At 43.9% G+C, this 15,000-nt stretch overlaps 1 protein-coding gene across 10 annotated transcripts in view; it reads left to right on the top strand.

Moving 5' to 3' along the window:
• Positions 1-15,000, top strand: part of LOC149521921 (uncharacterized) — a 60,747-nt gene that overhangs the window by 16,746 nt on the left and 29,001 nt on the right. For 8 of the 10 annotated variants that reach the window (XR_016347628.1, XR_016347627.1, XR_016347635.1 and 5 more), the window contains one exon: positions 1,464-1,579. Coding sequence is in view for 1 of the 10 variants with exons in the window: in XM_089772051.1 (XP_089628177.1) it covers positions 1,464-1,579 (116 nt within the window). In the remaining 9 variants the exon portion in view is untranslated. Of the gene's footprint in view, positions 1-1,463; positions 1,580-3,923; positions 5,269-5,979; positions 11,637-15,000 lie in introns of those variants that run through there. The other 2 variants (XR_016347632.1, XR_016347629.1) reach the window with 2 other exon arrangements.

Below are 15,000 nucleotides of genomic sequence, written 5' to 3'. Positions count from 1 at the left end.
GGGGAAACCTGGGAGGAGGAAGCTGGCAGGGGGAGGCAAGAGGAGGAAGAGGGAGGAGAAGCTCAGGGTTGGGGTTCTCGCTGGCCAAACTGTCTCCCAGCACTGTGGGTATGGGGGGCCCTCAGAGTCCCTGAGGGTGTGGGGAGAGTGCGGAGGAAGAAGCAGGAGGGGGAGAAGGAGTGGGAGGAGGAGCAGTAGCTGGGGAGGCAGCAGGATCTGGAGCAGCAGAAGGCAGCAAGCTCTGCCCCGGGGTCGATGACCACCTGGGGGGGCACGGACCGTCCTGCCCCTCAGGATGCGGTCCACATCATCAAAATAGTGGCGGGGATCTGCGTCTGCCCCTGTTTGGGAGCTGCCCCCTGTGGCCCTGGCATACGCCTGCCACAACTCCTTTATTTTCATGCAAACCTGTTCCTGGATTCACATGTGGCCTTTGGTGGCCAGGCTGACAGCCATATGCCTGTAGACGGTTGCATTCCTCCGCTTAGTGCAGAGATCATGGACGTTGGCGGCATCCTCCCAAACCTGAATTAGGTCCCTGATCACCACACTGGACCAGGCAGATGCCCGCCTTTTCCAGCCCCTAGCAGGCTCCTGGGAGCTGGTAGACTCGTCCTGGGGAGCGGTGGAGGGCTGGCTGGCACTGGCTGCCTCGCTCATGCTGGGGCCACTGGGTCAGGTACAGCGACTGCTGGCTCTGGGCTGGCAGGCTTGGAGCTGGCACAGGCACTGTGGCCAGAGTCTACTCCTTTAAGGGCTCCGGGGAGGGAGGGAGGGAGAGAGGAAGAGAGTTTTCTTGGTTGTGCTCAAAGTGGCAACCAGGGCACCCTGGGAAGGGCTGGAGGTCCCCTATTTCGAAATAAGCATCTACACAGTGCTTATTTCAAAATAGAAATTTTGAAATTGGCACTATTCCTCGTGGAATGAGGTTTACCAATTTCAAAATAAGCCCTCCGCTATTTCAATTTAATTTAGAAATAGCAGTTTGGCTGTCTAGATGCTGGTAAAGTTATTTTGAAATAACGGCTAAAGTTATTTCGAAATAACGGCTGTTATTTTGAAATAACTTTGCTGAGTAAACATACCCTAAGGGACTACTAGCCCAGAGTAAAAGGCTCAACTGAGTTTTTTTAGGTCTTCAGCTAATTAGGCACTCCTTTGAAAAGGTAAAATATCTTGACATTCCTACTAAAAATTAAGAAAGTACTAGAGTAAATGAGAATTGTTGAGTTTTCATTAGAAAAGAAAAATAAAGCTTTTTTGAATTATTACAATGTAGACTGTTGGCAAAATAATGAGTGTAGGAAGTAAAATCAAGACCGTTTTCTGTGATTATAGTGCATACTTAAACATGTTTAACGAAACAACTTCACTTCCATCAAGGAAACAATCTTAGAATCCATAAAATAGCAACATGTTTGTTTCATGTACAATAGTGAAAATTTTATTTTTTTTCCTTTCAGGTGTTTTTGTTCCATGGTTGTCATCTTCTTACAGTTGATATTCCAAGTGCCTGGATTCACCTGCAGCTAGGTGGTTTACCTGCTGACATCCTTGGGCTTAGCAGGCAGACTCAAAGGTACAGAACTTCCCTTGCTTTACAGATACAAGGATGTATGATTGGAAACATGTTGCTGAAATTAAAGGGCTGCCTTTTAAACAAACAACAAATATCTGCAAAACAATACTGAACATTTTGTAGGTGTTTGGTAAGGCCCAGTTCAGCAGTGCGCTAAAAGTACATGCTTTACTTTAAGCAAATTAGTACCCCTTTTGTAGTCAGTTGAACTAATCATGTACTTACCAGTTAGGCAAGTACTTGAGTATACTGCTGAACCCGGGCTTAGATTGTTAACCTGCCATATATATTCAGTAGACTTGGTAATATTCATGTTACAGAAGTTAAATGTAGCTAAAGGCACATACTAATGTGAGTATCTAAGTACCTAGGTAGATAAAATGACCTGTCATTAGCATTCTGAGCCACCACACAAGAAATGTGTTCTTTTCTACCACAGATCAAAGGAAATTGTATACACTGTGTTAAGATAGAGCAAACCTCTCTTTGTGTTGGGGATGGATGAGAATAAGGGATCTGCTGTGACTACTCTTATCTAATTTTATGGACATTATTGATAGCTTTCAAAAGGAACCTCATCCAGACTGTCTTGAGTGGAGATTTGTGGCTACAATGCATGCCTTAATGGGGGAGGAAAGGTTAAAGAGAGTATCCTCTGCATTCCATCTGGGGCATGTCTGACCTACTGGAAAGAAAACAAAACATAAACCTAGTGATAACTATCACAGATATGCTCTCAATCACTCAAAAAATGCTCAAGCCCTCTGAGGTAGTGAGACTTGCAAGTTTGCATGTCATTCCTACCTTGTGCCGGGCAGACATAGACTTGATGCTGTTTTCATTCTTGGCAATGTTGCTTTCAGGTGCTCTTCTAAGGCTATATCCACACTTAAAACCTTGCAGCAGCACTGCTGTGACACTGTAAGATTTCTTGTGTAACTGGTTGCTCTATGCCAAAGGGAGAGCGCTCTCCTGTCAACATAATTAAACCATATCCAATAAGTGGCAGTAGTTATATCAGTGAGAGAAGCTCTCCTGTCATCATAGCGCTGTGCACACTTCCATTTATGTCCGTGAAACTTATGTCACTGAGGGATGTGTGTGTGTGTGTGTGTGTGTGTGTGTGTGTGTGTGTGTGTGTGTGTGTTTCACGCTGACATGAGTGATAGTGTCGACATGGCTGTCAGATTCACCAGGCATACCTATATACTTCAAAGTAGGGGTGGGCAAAGGGGCCTCCATGGGCCGGATCCAGCCCGCCAAGCCAGTGGATCCAGCCCGCAGCCACCCTGCCGCTCCCCGTTCGCAAGCAAATTGAAACCTGTGGACGGGGAAGCATGTAAAATCACCTCCCCCCCCGCCAAGGGCACATGACAGCTAGAGAGAAACACAGGCTGTTTTAAGAGATCCATTGATTCTCTCTAGCTGCCATGTGCCCCTGGCAGGGCAGGGGCAGGAGACGGGACACTTTGTGCGCTTCCCCTGCCCTCAGACCTTGATTGGTCTGGGGGCAGAGGGAGCATGCAAGGTTTCCTCCCATTGATGCACCTAGAGGGAACTGCCAGCTGTTTTAAAAGAGCTGGCGATTCTCTCTAGGCACCAGGGGCAGGAGAAGGGGAGACTTCATGCGCTCCCCCACCCCAGGCCAATCAGGGTCTGTGGGGGGGAGAGCATGAGGAGTCTCCTGGCCCTGCCCCTTCCGGAGCAGGCCAAGGCCACTTCAGAAATTGATGAAGTGGCCCCCCTTTTAAAAATTATTGCCCACCCCTGATTCAGAGAAACAATTCATGTTATAATGTTGACTTATCCCTACATGTGTTACTTCTTCCCATATTTCTTCACTCATGGGATCTTCCTCATAACATTTGGATGTTGAAGTGCTATATGAAACAGTATCTTAATTGACTCATAAATTGGAGAAGGCAATGCTAAATCTGTCATTTATAATGAATATTTTATATCTGGAAATGCTTTCTATATGGTATGTGAAACATTTTTAATAGAAATGGATGGTTGTATTGTTTTGTTTATTTTTTTACCAGTGAACAAAATACTTTAAATTCTCATTTTAAATACTGTTTCTCATTAATTCAGATTGTTGATTTGCTTGTATGCACTGAAATTATGGAAACATACATATTAGCGATGTTTGTATGTGCAGGCTGCTTGTTGATCTGTCTCTGAGGCTCAGCTCAGTGGAAAGTATGTAACTGTATGTTTCTGTTTATGTTGATATTTAAGTGTGTGCTTTGGAGCCTAATGATTTTTGTATAATGGGCAGGATTTCAGATACAACGAAAAGAAAATCTTATTTCTAGGCATTTATTTAAACCTTCTTTCCTAGCCAGAAATATTAGAAGAAAATGTCTTAAGACCCAGTCCTACATCCTGATGGTGCTCCCAACCAGGCCTGCTGACAGGGGGGAGCAAAGGCAGCAGATGCCTCGGGGCCCTGAAGTTCAAAGAGGCCCGGAGCTCCCAGCCATCATCATGGCTAGTACAGAAGCAGCTGAAACCCTGGCCCCTTTGAATTGCTGCCAGAGTGCCTCTCCATTGGGTTTTGAAGACTTGAGGTGTGGGGTGGGGTTGGGCGCGTGCTCTGGGCGGTGCTGAGATCTGCTTGCCCCCAGCCCTACCTGTTCTGCCCAAGGCACCACCTCTTCTGTGGTGTCAGCCCCATTGCTCCCCACAGGGGTTTGCTTGTGCCAGTCAGATTATAGGATTAAGGCATTAATCATTGTTATAGTGTTCCTACCAATAAATACTGGAGTTCGTCAATATATGCATTTTTCAAATGAATGTATAGAAGAAATCATTCTTCTTTAAAACTGGAAAATAGCATACATTTTGGTGAACTTAGAAATAAATGTTTTAATATATGTGGAAAAGATAGCTAACTAGTGTGCTTTAAACTTGCTTTCATGTAAGTTTGCAGAATAGTAGAAAAGTGCTGGATATTCATCATATTTCTTTTTTGTTGTATTCTTAAGAAAATAATGTTCCATGTAAAAGTAGCTTCCATGTAGAAGTTTTGTGCAAAATTCAAAATCTTCAGTGTAAATTTGTCATGAGGACTTCAAAATTTTGCCAGGAAGCCCAGGTTTTTAACAATGGCCTCTAATTTTGGATGTTTTCAATTACTATATTCAAGCCTTTTCATCAGTAAGTCCTGATTCTTACAGTTTCTGAACCCCCCACAGTTTCTGTTGATTTCAGTTTGAGATACGAGGACTCATCATATCTAAAAATTGGTCTGAGGCTTCTATAATTGAGGCACCTGAACCCAGTGGCAGTACTACCGCCGCACAGAGCCCGGCACCAGCTGGAGTGCGCTATGAGAGATGCATAGAAATGTATCTTGTTCACATGATGTACCATAATGACCGCACACTATGTAAGACATTAGAGTTCTCTAATGGGCATGTTTTAAAAATAATTTAGTGAATGTACAGTCAAATTTTTCTTTCAAGTTTTTCAGTAACAAAAATTCTTTCAGTCTGTGTGAGGGCCTAAGTCTGTAAACTCTTTCATGTTACAAGACAGAGTTATTATACAGAATTTGGCAGTGTCTAGGAGTTCTTTCCCTATCTTTTGATACACACACACAAACACACAGGCTACGTCTACACTAGCCCCTTCTTCGGAAGGGGCATGGTAATTTTGAACTTGGGAATAGGGAAATCCGCGGGGGATTTAAATATCCCCCGCGGGATTTAAATAAACATGGCCGCCGCTTTTTTTCCGGCTTGGGGAAAAGCCGGAAAAAAGCGTCTAGACTGGCGCGATCCTCCGGAATAAAGCCCTTTTCCGGAGGATCTCTTATTAAGTAGGAATAAGAGATCCTCTGGAAAAGGGCTTTATTCCGGAGGATCGCGCCAGTCTAGATGCTTTTTTCCGGCTTTTCCCCAAGCCGGAAAAAAAGCGGTGGCCATGTTTATTTAAATCCAGCGGGGGATATTTAAATCCCCCGCGGAATTCCCTATTCCCAAGTTCAAAATTAGCATGCCCCTTCCGAAGAAGGGGCCAGTGTAGACGTAGCCACAGGGTTCTGGGCCTAATCTAATAGCTACTAGACTTAATTGAAAGTTCAATAATGTTAATGGAGCTTGGATCAGGTTTTAATCCTGACCAAAAATTCTGTATGAAAAGATTGGTCTGCCCTGTTTTTTATGGAATTCATTTAAGTTCATCTTATTAAAATGTTACTTCATATACTTAAAAATGTTACTTAAAAATCACAGAGGTTGAATTATAAAGAACCAAATATAGATCAAATATGATTTTCCTTACAGCCAGAAGAAAACAATTTTTGTTCTTTAGTTTCATAGATAAAAGATCAAGGATCAAACTTTTTAAACATTGCATTGACTAATTACCTTTGGTGTAATTTGTTTTGATAGCTGGAAAGTTTTCTCTTGGCTTCCAGGACATCTTGCCAGCTGGAGTGAAGGATGGTTTACTGAATCTAGTTTTACCATTACCTCAGGTTGAGCTATCACACACTGTACGTGGTAATTTAATTGTATCTTGTATGTTCTGACAGTCAAAATTGTACTAATCTTTTCTTTACAAAAGAAAAAGTGTTAGTGCTCTTTATTGAGACTATTTGTCATCAAGAATGCTTTTGACTGAACAAAGACCTAAACAAATCAACAGATAAAGAGCACTCTGTCATTAATAATGCTACGTACAAAAGAAAAACCTTAGATTGTGATTGGTTGAAAATTGTCATATGAAGCCTCAGTAAGTTACTGTTGTTTACCTCTTCAGAAGTTAATACATTTGAGGTTTTTTCCAGTTATCCAGTCAGACCACTTCCGTGACAGGCTGAAGAAAATTAATTGAAAGCTATTATTTTACCTTGTAAGAGGATAATTTTTTTTCTGGTCCTGTGACTGCGTCTGTTTTTTAGCTTCTAAGGAAAAACTGTTACATCATTGAAATGCATTACCATTATGGAGAGATTTTCCAGCTGTTTCTGATTAACACTTTCAGAAAATAAGTAATAAATCACACATTGGGCCAAATCTGAGAAGGATTTGATCCATGAACTTCAGTACATATTGTATATTTGCTTCACTCCAAATCAATATTTACCTCTCTAGTTAATAAAGTTTATTTTTCATCTTAACAAAAATCAATATTTACTTACTATTTTTAGTGCTTTGACAATGTACTCAGTTCTGTATTTCTAGCAGCTTGGAGTCTTAAAGCAAACCCTTTTCCACAATAAATTAAACAGATGTATGTTACATTTATTATATGCTGGACAAATCGCTCCATTTGTGGAAAACACTTCCTAATAAAGTAACAGGATTATGAGCACAGAAGTTTATAAGCACAAAAAAATTTAAATTAGAAAAATGGGTAAATTGAGTAGATTTGGTACTGAATTAAGCAATAATTGTATAAACCCATAAAGCAGGTATTATACCTTGTTGACATTTTAAGGTAGCATCTTCTCTGAGTTCTATGGAACTGAAATGACAAACCCCATAAAAATATTCATGGCCAGATCCTCAGGTTGCATATCAGTTGGTGATCAAACCTTATTTATATATATATATATATATATATATACCGGTTTGAATTACCAGACTGAAAGAGAACTGGACAAATTCTTCATACATCTTGAGAAAATTCTTCCCTCAAACACTTAATTCTTTACACATCACAAGTTCCCACAAAATCAGCAGGCGTGTGGGTTTCATGTGAATTGGAAAAGTGGGTCATTTTTCTGAAAATAATTATAGAAAAATTCCAGAACAGAGTGTTGGTCCCTGCACTGAGTTCTCACAGTGATGATGTTGCAAAGTAATTTTTTTTGTTTTATTCATTTAATTTTGGTAAAGGAAACTTTTTTGAAAGAGTTTGGCCCACTTGCTGTGGAGTTAACAGTTTCAGTATTTTATGGCCTTGAAAAGCTGTGTTCCAAGACTAGTTCTTTTAAACTCTCATGTTTATAGAAAACGTGAGGAAAAACAGAAAGGAAAAAAAAATGAAACCATTGAATTTACTGTTTGGTTCAATGGTATGAATATTTTACTCTACCATCTGTTGCTATGCATTCTATTTGGTTTGTAAAAGGATTTTTAATATTTTGCAACTCTGATCCTAGCATAAATATTTTAGATTCAAATGTATTTCATAGAATTTTTTTTTAAAAAGAGATAAACTTACAATTTATTCATGGTGAACCAAAATAGGTTCCCTTTGTAGGATGTCATCATTTGGGTCCTCACTACCCTTCAGTGTTTTCAACATAAGTCTTATTTAAAATGTGTCATCCCCTGATGAATGAAGGTTAACTTGTGTTGCATCTACACTGCACCAATAGCTTGAAATAAACCACGCAATTTGAGTAAATTGCATGACTCATTCTGAGTGTATTTTGAAATAAACTGCTATTCCAAAACGTTGCTTAATCCCGGTGGGACGAGGTTTACAGGGACATCAGGATAGTGAGCCTGTTATATTTAAAGCTATTTTGAAATAATGGGCTTGCTTAAAAGATACGGAATAGCTATTTCAGGATACCAGAAGAATCCCAAAATAGCACTGCTGTCTGGAACCCTTGTTGTCCTTCAAACCCTTTGCACTATCTGTGGGCAAGCCTATATTACAAATTCGTCAGCCTACATTATTACTTCAGTGATTCATGTCCACACTTACCCTCCTTCTGTCGATGGTGAGCATCCTCACCAAGACTACTTCTACTGATTTAAGAGGGACAACGTGAAGGGCTGAGAGCCCAAACTCTCAGCTCCATGTGTAGCTTCTTGCCAGGAGTCCGGCTGCTCTCTGCTATGAGCTCAGCTGCCCCACAGTCAGACAACCTGCGTTATCATTCATCTGCCTTATACGGGGGTCAGAGTGGAATAGTTCCTTTGGAACTTCAGACACATCCATTTGTTTCCCATCAGACATATTCAAAACCAAATATAAACATTGGTAACTGTGGCCTCAACATTTTATTCTAAGAAAAACAGCTCTGTCGTGTTTTCTCCTTTCTGATAGTTGAAAATCTTCCCTTTCTATTAGCATGCCCAGCTCCAGGCATTGCACCAGGAAAGAAGGGTGATGGGGTATGTCTACACTACAAAGTTATTTTGAACTAACAGCCGTTAGTTCGAATTAACTTTCATAGTGTCTATACATATAAACTGCTAGTTCGAACTTAATTCGAACTAGCGGAGCGCTTAATTCGAACTAGGTAAACCTCATTCTACGAGGACTAATGCCTAGTTCGAATTAAGTAGTTTGAAATAAGGGCTGTGTAGCCACTTAAATCGAACTAGTTGGAGGCTAGCCCTTCCCAGGTTGCCCTGGTGGCCACTCTGGGCCAAACCAGGGAAACTTTTCTGTCCCCCTCCCGGCCCCAGAGCCCTTAAAGGGGCACGGTCTGGCTACAGTGCTCGTGCCAGTTGCAAGCTTACCAGCACCCAGCAAGCAGACCCTGCACCTGGCACAGCATGACCCAGCCCTCCGCCTCTTCCCAGGACCAGGCTGGCGGCTCACAGGAGCCTGCCCGGGGCTGCAAGAGGCGGGCACCCGCCTGGTCTAGTGCGGAGATCGTGGACCTCATCGAAGTTTGGGGGGAGGCTTCCACGACCTCCGCACTAGGCACAGGAATGCAGCCGTCTAGGGCAGGATAGCTGCCAGCCTGGCCACCAAAGGCCACATGCGAACCCAGGCACAGATTTGCATGAAAATCAAGTTGGTCCAGTGAGACCCCCCGACCCTGAGCTTAGAACATAAGAATGGCCATACTGGGTCAGACCAAAGGTCCATCTAGCCCAGTAGCCTGTCTGCCGACAGCAGCCAACACTAGGTACCCCGGAGGGGATGGACCGAAGACAATGACTCAAGTGATGTGTCTCGTGCCATCCATCTCCAGCCTTCCACAAACAGAGGCCAGGGACACTGTTCCTACCCCCTGGCTAATAGCACTCCATGGACCCAACCTCCATGAATTTATCTAACTTCTCTTTAAACTCTGTTATAGTTCTAGCCTTCACAGTCTCCTGTGGCAAGGAGTTCCACAGGTTGACTATGTGCTGTGTGAAGAACTTTCGCTCATTAGTTTTAAACCTGCTACCCATTCATTTCATTTGGTGTCCTGTAGTTCTTCTATTATGGGAACTAATGAAGAACTTTTCTTTATTCACCCTCCCCACACCACTCATACTTTTATAGACCTCTATCATATCCCCCCTCCGTCTCCTCTTTTCTAAGCTGAAAAGTCCCAGTCTCTTTAGCCTCTCTTCATATGGGACCTGTTCCAAACCCCTAATCATTGTACTTTTCTGAACCCTTTCCAAGGCCAAAATGTCTTTTTTGAGGTGAGGAGACCACATCTGTACACAGTACTGTACAGATATGGCATACCATAGTTTTATACTTCCCCTCCTCCTTCTTCCCCTGGCTTCCCCCTTCCAGCTCCCTTCTCCCAGGTTTCCACCTCCTCTCTCCCACCTTCTCTTTTCCCCTCTCCCACCTCCTTTTCCCAGTCTCCCCAGAGGTTAATCCCCCCCTCCCCCCCCAGTTTTGTTAAATAAAGAGAATTTCTATTTTTGAACAAGTGTCCTTTATTTTTTACATCAGGAAGGGGGGCTAGGGAAGGGTAAGTGGAAGGAGGTGAGGGAGGAATGGGGCACAAGCCCCTGATGGGGAGGACTGGGGTGGCTCTGCGGGTTCCTCGGGGCGGAAGCTCTCCTGCAGGGCCTCCTGAATCCTGACCCCCCCAGATGGCAGCCTGTGACAAGTGCAGCTGGGCTGATGGCCGAGTGCTGTGATGTGCCGAATGTGGGCTCTCAGGGCACTCCAAGACAGGACCACTTTGCTGTCCCTCATCGAGTTAGACAAACAAGCGGGGAACCCTGAGAACTGTCTGTCCGGGGTGGGGGTTGGTCCCTTTAAGCACAGCCCTCGGCTAGCCTGAGGCAGCAGCTCCACACTCTAACTCCTAACCTGATGCCCTGCCGGCACTGGTTCCGGCCAGCCTTAACTTTGGTTCAGGGTCCACTCAATGTGGACATGCTATTTCAAATTAGCAAAACACTAATTCGAACTAGTTTTTAGGTCTAGATGTACTAATTCGAATGAGCTTATTTCAAATTAACTAATTCAAATTAAGTTAGTTCGAATTAGTGCTGTAGTGTAGACATACCCTTAGAAATGGGAGTGCCCAGTGAATGGGTCCTGCCCTGAGCTCCCCCACACCTCCCAGCCCCCTGCCCTGAAGTTTACACCTTCTACTCTGCCCTCAGTTCCCACACCTCCCAGCATCCTGTACCCCCTGCCCTGAACCATGCCACCCAATGTCCTGCCTATTATAAATGAATAAACTGAAAGTTTCTCTCTTTTTTTTAACCTATTAAATATATTTGAACCTAAAATATTTATGCTAGGATGAAATAGAGTTGCAAAATATTAAATATCACTTTTTAAAACAGATAGAATGCATAGCAACCGATGGTAGACTAAAATACTCTATCCATTGAACTGAACAATAAATTCAGCAGTTTAATTTTTTTGTTTCTGTTTTTCCTTTGGTTTTCTGTGCAGCTGAAGATTTAAAATACCTCATCTTGGAACACAGCTTTTTCAAGGCCCTAGCATAGTGGTCTCCAACCTTTTTATACCCAAGATCACTTTTTAAATCTCAGAACAGGTGAAGCTCTACTGCCCCGCCCCTTCCTTGAAGCCCTGCCCTCTCTGTTCTCCTCCTGTCCATCACTTGCTATGCCCAGCCCTTACTTACACACTCTGATAAACAGTTTATTTTTAAATTATGCGAGATATTAAATTAAAATCATGTGTTTATGGTTATGAAATAAATGGTCTGTTTTTTATTCATGCTATTTAAATCTAAAATTGAAGCATTTATAATTATACATTTTGTGGGGACAGAGTTCTGCGGCTGTGGGCAGAGGAGAGGGAACAGAGTGCTGGGAGGGCAGAGGACAGGGTTCTGCAGCAGGGGACAGGGTGCCAGTGGGGACAGAGTTCGGGGAGTAGGGACGGGAGTGGGGACAGAATTCTGTAGCTGGGGACGGGAGTGGGGACAAAGTTTGGGGAGTGGGGACGGGAATGGGGACAGAGTTCTGTAGTTGGGGACAGGGGAGTGGGGACAGAGTTCAGTGGCTCTGGTCAGAGGAGTGGGGAGTGCGGACAGGGGGTGGAGTGCCAGTGGCACCAGAGAGTCCCCTGCATCTGCCTCCTCCCAGGATTCTCTCCCCCCCCCCCCCTCCGAGGGAAGCCAGCACATGCCTCCTCCAGGCCTGACTCTTCCCCTCCCCCCCGCAGTGCAGAGAAACTCTCCGTGTGCCTGCCCTGGGGCCAACCCCCCCTCCCCGCGGCGGGGCCAAACCCCCATAGGAGCCTGCCCCGGGGCCAAAGCCCCTCTCCCGCGGCACGGCCAACCCCCTCCCGCAGCACAGCCACCCCCTGCGGGCGCCTGCTCTGGGGCCAAACCTCCCTCCCACGGCACGGTACGGCCAACCCCCTCTCCTCCTCCCACAGCGCGGCCAACCCCCGCAGGCGCCTGTTCTGGGGCCAAACCCCCCCTCCTGCAGCCCGGCCCAGCCTGGCCAACCCCCACTCTCCTCTTTTCTCCTCCTGCAGTGTGGCCAACCACTGCGGGCGCTTGCTCCGGGGCCAAACCCCCCTCCCCTCCCGCGGTGCAGCCTGGCCAACCTCCTCCCCTCCCGCAGCGCGGCCAAACCCCACGGGTGCCTGCCCCAGGCCAAACCCCAGCACCGACCCCCGCTCCCGTGGCGCAGGGAAAGCCCTGCGCTCGACTCACCCCTCTGGTGCAGGGAAGCCGCCGCACTCCTACTCCAGAGCCGATGCCCCCTTCCCCAGCAGCTGTGGGAGGGGAGCAGCCCGCGCACTTCCGGAACCCCCGAAAGTGACGCAGGCTTCAGATAGGACTTCCATCCACCTCGCGGGAAGCCGGCACTACACTAGAGGTAGGTAGTGGGGCTTCTCGGGGGCAGGGGAAAAATGGGGCGTGGGTTGCCCAAACACCTTGCGATCAACTGGTTGAGGCCTTGTGATCGACGGGTTGGTGACCATGGCCTTAGCACCATTGGTAGTGATCCTTCCTGTTCTTCCAGAGTGTGCTGTTGCATATCCTAACCCTGTGCATCCACCTTGTGCACAAACCTGAGTCTTTTTCAGCTGTTGGGCTCAGATCACAGAAAGAAATACACTTCCCCATAATCTAGTCCTCATACCCTAGACACTAGATGCTCTGTGGCATTGGATTCTATAGTTTCTGGTCTTTTTGATTCTGTAAAAATTCTCTCCAGCCTACCCCGTGTCCAGGTTCCATCCTTTCAAAGAGGGTACCGTTCCCCTACCATTTCTTGCTAAATGTCTCTCTCATAAATGAGCAATTATATTAAAATATCCCGTTTTCAAGGGAATTAATGAACATGTATGGAGGCATGAAGGGAAGGAGAGTTCCTGTCTGAAACAATTAAACCCCTACTAGTTACAGGACTAAGACTTTTATGTAAAGGAAATGGGAATTAATATGGGAATTTTGTCAGTTTAGATAAGAGACAAGATTATTGAACTTTGTGAGTCTAAGAATCTTCACAGTCTTTACAAAATTCTCTAGATGAGGGTTTCTTTTCATGTAATTATCTAGTTAAAGCTGTGATCTCCTGCAGCTGTTGGTACTGGCTTCAATGGAAAGACAGAGCCAGTTTGCCCTTTGATTGCTTCAGTGAAAGGTTACAGAGTATCTTTTCAGTCCAGTTTTCATAAACCTCAGGTAATGTAACCAGCAACATCCCTTTGTGAGGCTGGTGGCACATACTATATAAAGAAAAGGAAGAACGCTTTATTAAAAGGTAATGTCTCTTGTAGCTATTATTCAGTTTCTGTCTTAAAATGACACTGAAATATAGTTGGATACGTAGGGCCTGCTCAGCTTCAGCTACCTTTGACATCAGTGAGAATTGAGTGTGTACAGCATCTTACAGGATCTGGCTCTAATGTCCCTATTCCAAAATACTCAGCTTTTTAAAATGTAAGAATGGTGTAGTTCAAGGACGGTTTTTGTTTTAGATAAGTGTCTGGAGGCCTTTTCTAAAACCATTCTGTTAGTTGCCGGAATGTACTATAATTTTAGAATTGTGGAATTTTTCAGTTTTTTGTTAAACTGAGAGTGAACCTTTCCCTAACTTCATGATTTTGGATTGAAATTGGGGGCAAAGGAGAAACAAGATCTTACTGAAAACTGAGCATTCGTTGAACTACTTGCGGAAGTAAGCAGCAAATATTGCTCACAATTTAAACATCAATTATTAAGTTAATGTTAAATAAATGTTTAAAAATGCTCTTTTGTAATACACTGTACAAGCCAATCAATAGCTGCTGAGATTGACTAATACCCTAAACAAAATGGAGTTGTTTAAATAAAATGTATAAACTATTTATTACATGCATAATACAGATCAATAGAGATTAATGTTATACATCAAAATTAAAATATTGTTTCCTTGTAAGGAAGTGAAATGTGCTACTCCTTATGATTTCTATTTCCACTGCTCTGAGCCTCCAACACCCTGTCCTGACTCATGCACTACCCACCATCTACCCTGAGCCCTGCATCCACTGCCCTGAGCTCCCCCATACTTCCCAGCCCCCTGCCCTCACTCTTACACTCCAAACCCTGCCCTGAGCCCCCCACTTTCCAAAATCCTATAACCCCTGCCCTGAGGCCCCCATCCAACCTCCTGCCCTGACTCCTGCAACCACCACCCCCTGCCCGGAACCCCCACGCCTCCCAAACCCCTTCTCATTCTCTTCTGTTAATTAGCCATACTGTTTTATTTTACTTTAGTACTTGACTTTATTTTATTACTCTGAATTGTTCAGAGGTATTTGCAATAAAGACATTTCACAAATTATCTGAGCAAACTTACAGATCCTGCAAAAAATCACAAGCACATTTGCAATCACTGGGAATTTTGGTCATAGCAAAAAGTTTTGTTTAATGTAGTGTTGCTTATTAAAAGAAATCAAATACAAATAATAATCACTAAGTGTTAGTAATCACTTTTAAGTCAAAAGGCTTGTTTGATCTTTATTCAGATGTGTGCTTCTTGCCAATAGTGGACTGCATGATGTATACTGATATATTTTGGAAAGTGTTCTGGTCATGAGTGTCTTTTTTCATCCAATCTTTCCACATATCAGGGTTCTAAATGATCAAGTGTTACTACAGAAACAATCACTGACACTTTATATATAATAATTGATTACATCCTTTTTCTGATATCTTTTGAACAAAAAGTGCTGAATTCTGCATTTTGATACTTAAAGCAGCAGTTACACATCAAAAATAACCTTCATGCACACTCCACCACCATCCTGCAATTGCTAAGGGTGTGACAAACTTCTCT

This window comes from Pelodiscus sinensis, chromosome 21, assembly GCF_052426305.1.
Source record: "Pelodiscus sinensis isolate ZL-2025 chromosome 21, ASM5242630v1, whole genome shotgun sequence".
NCBI lineage: Eukaryota > Metazoa > Chordata > Testudines > Trionychidae > Pelodiscus > Pelodiscus sinensis.
The sequence above is the reverse complement of the archived record's forward strand: the minus strand, read 5'-3'. Positions and strand labels throughout refer to the sequence as shown.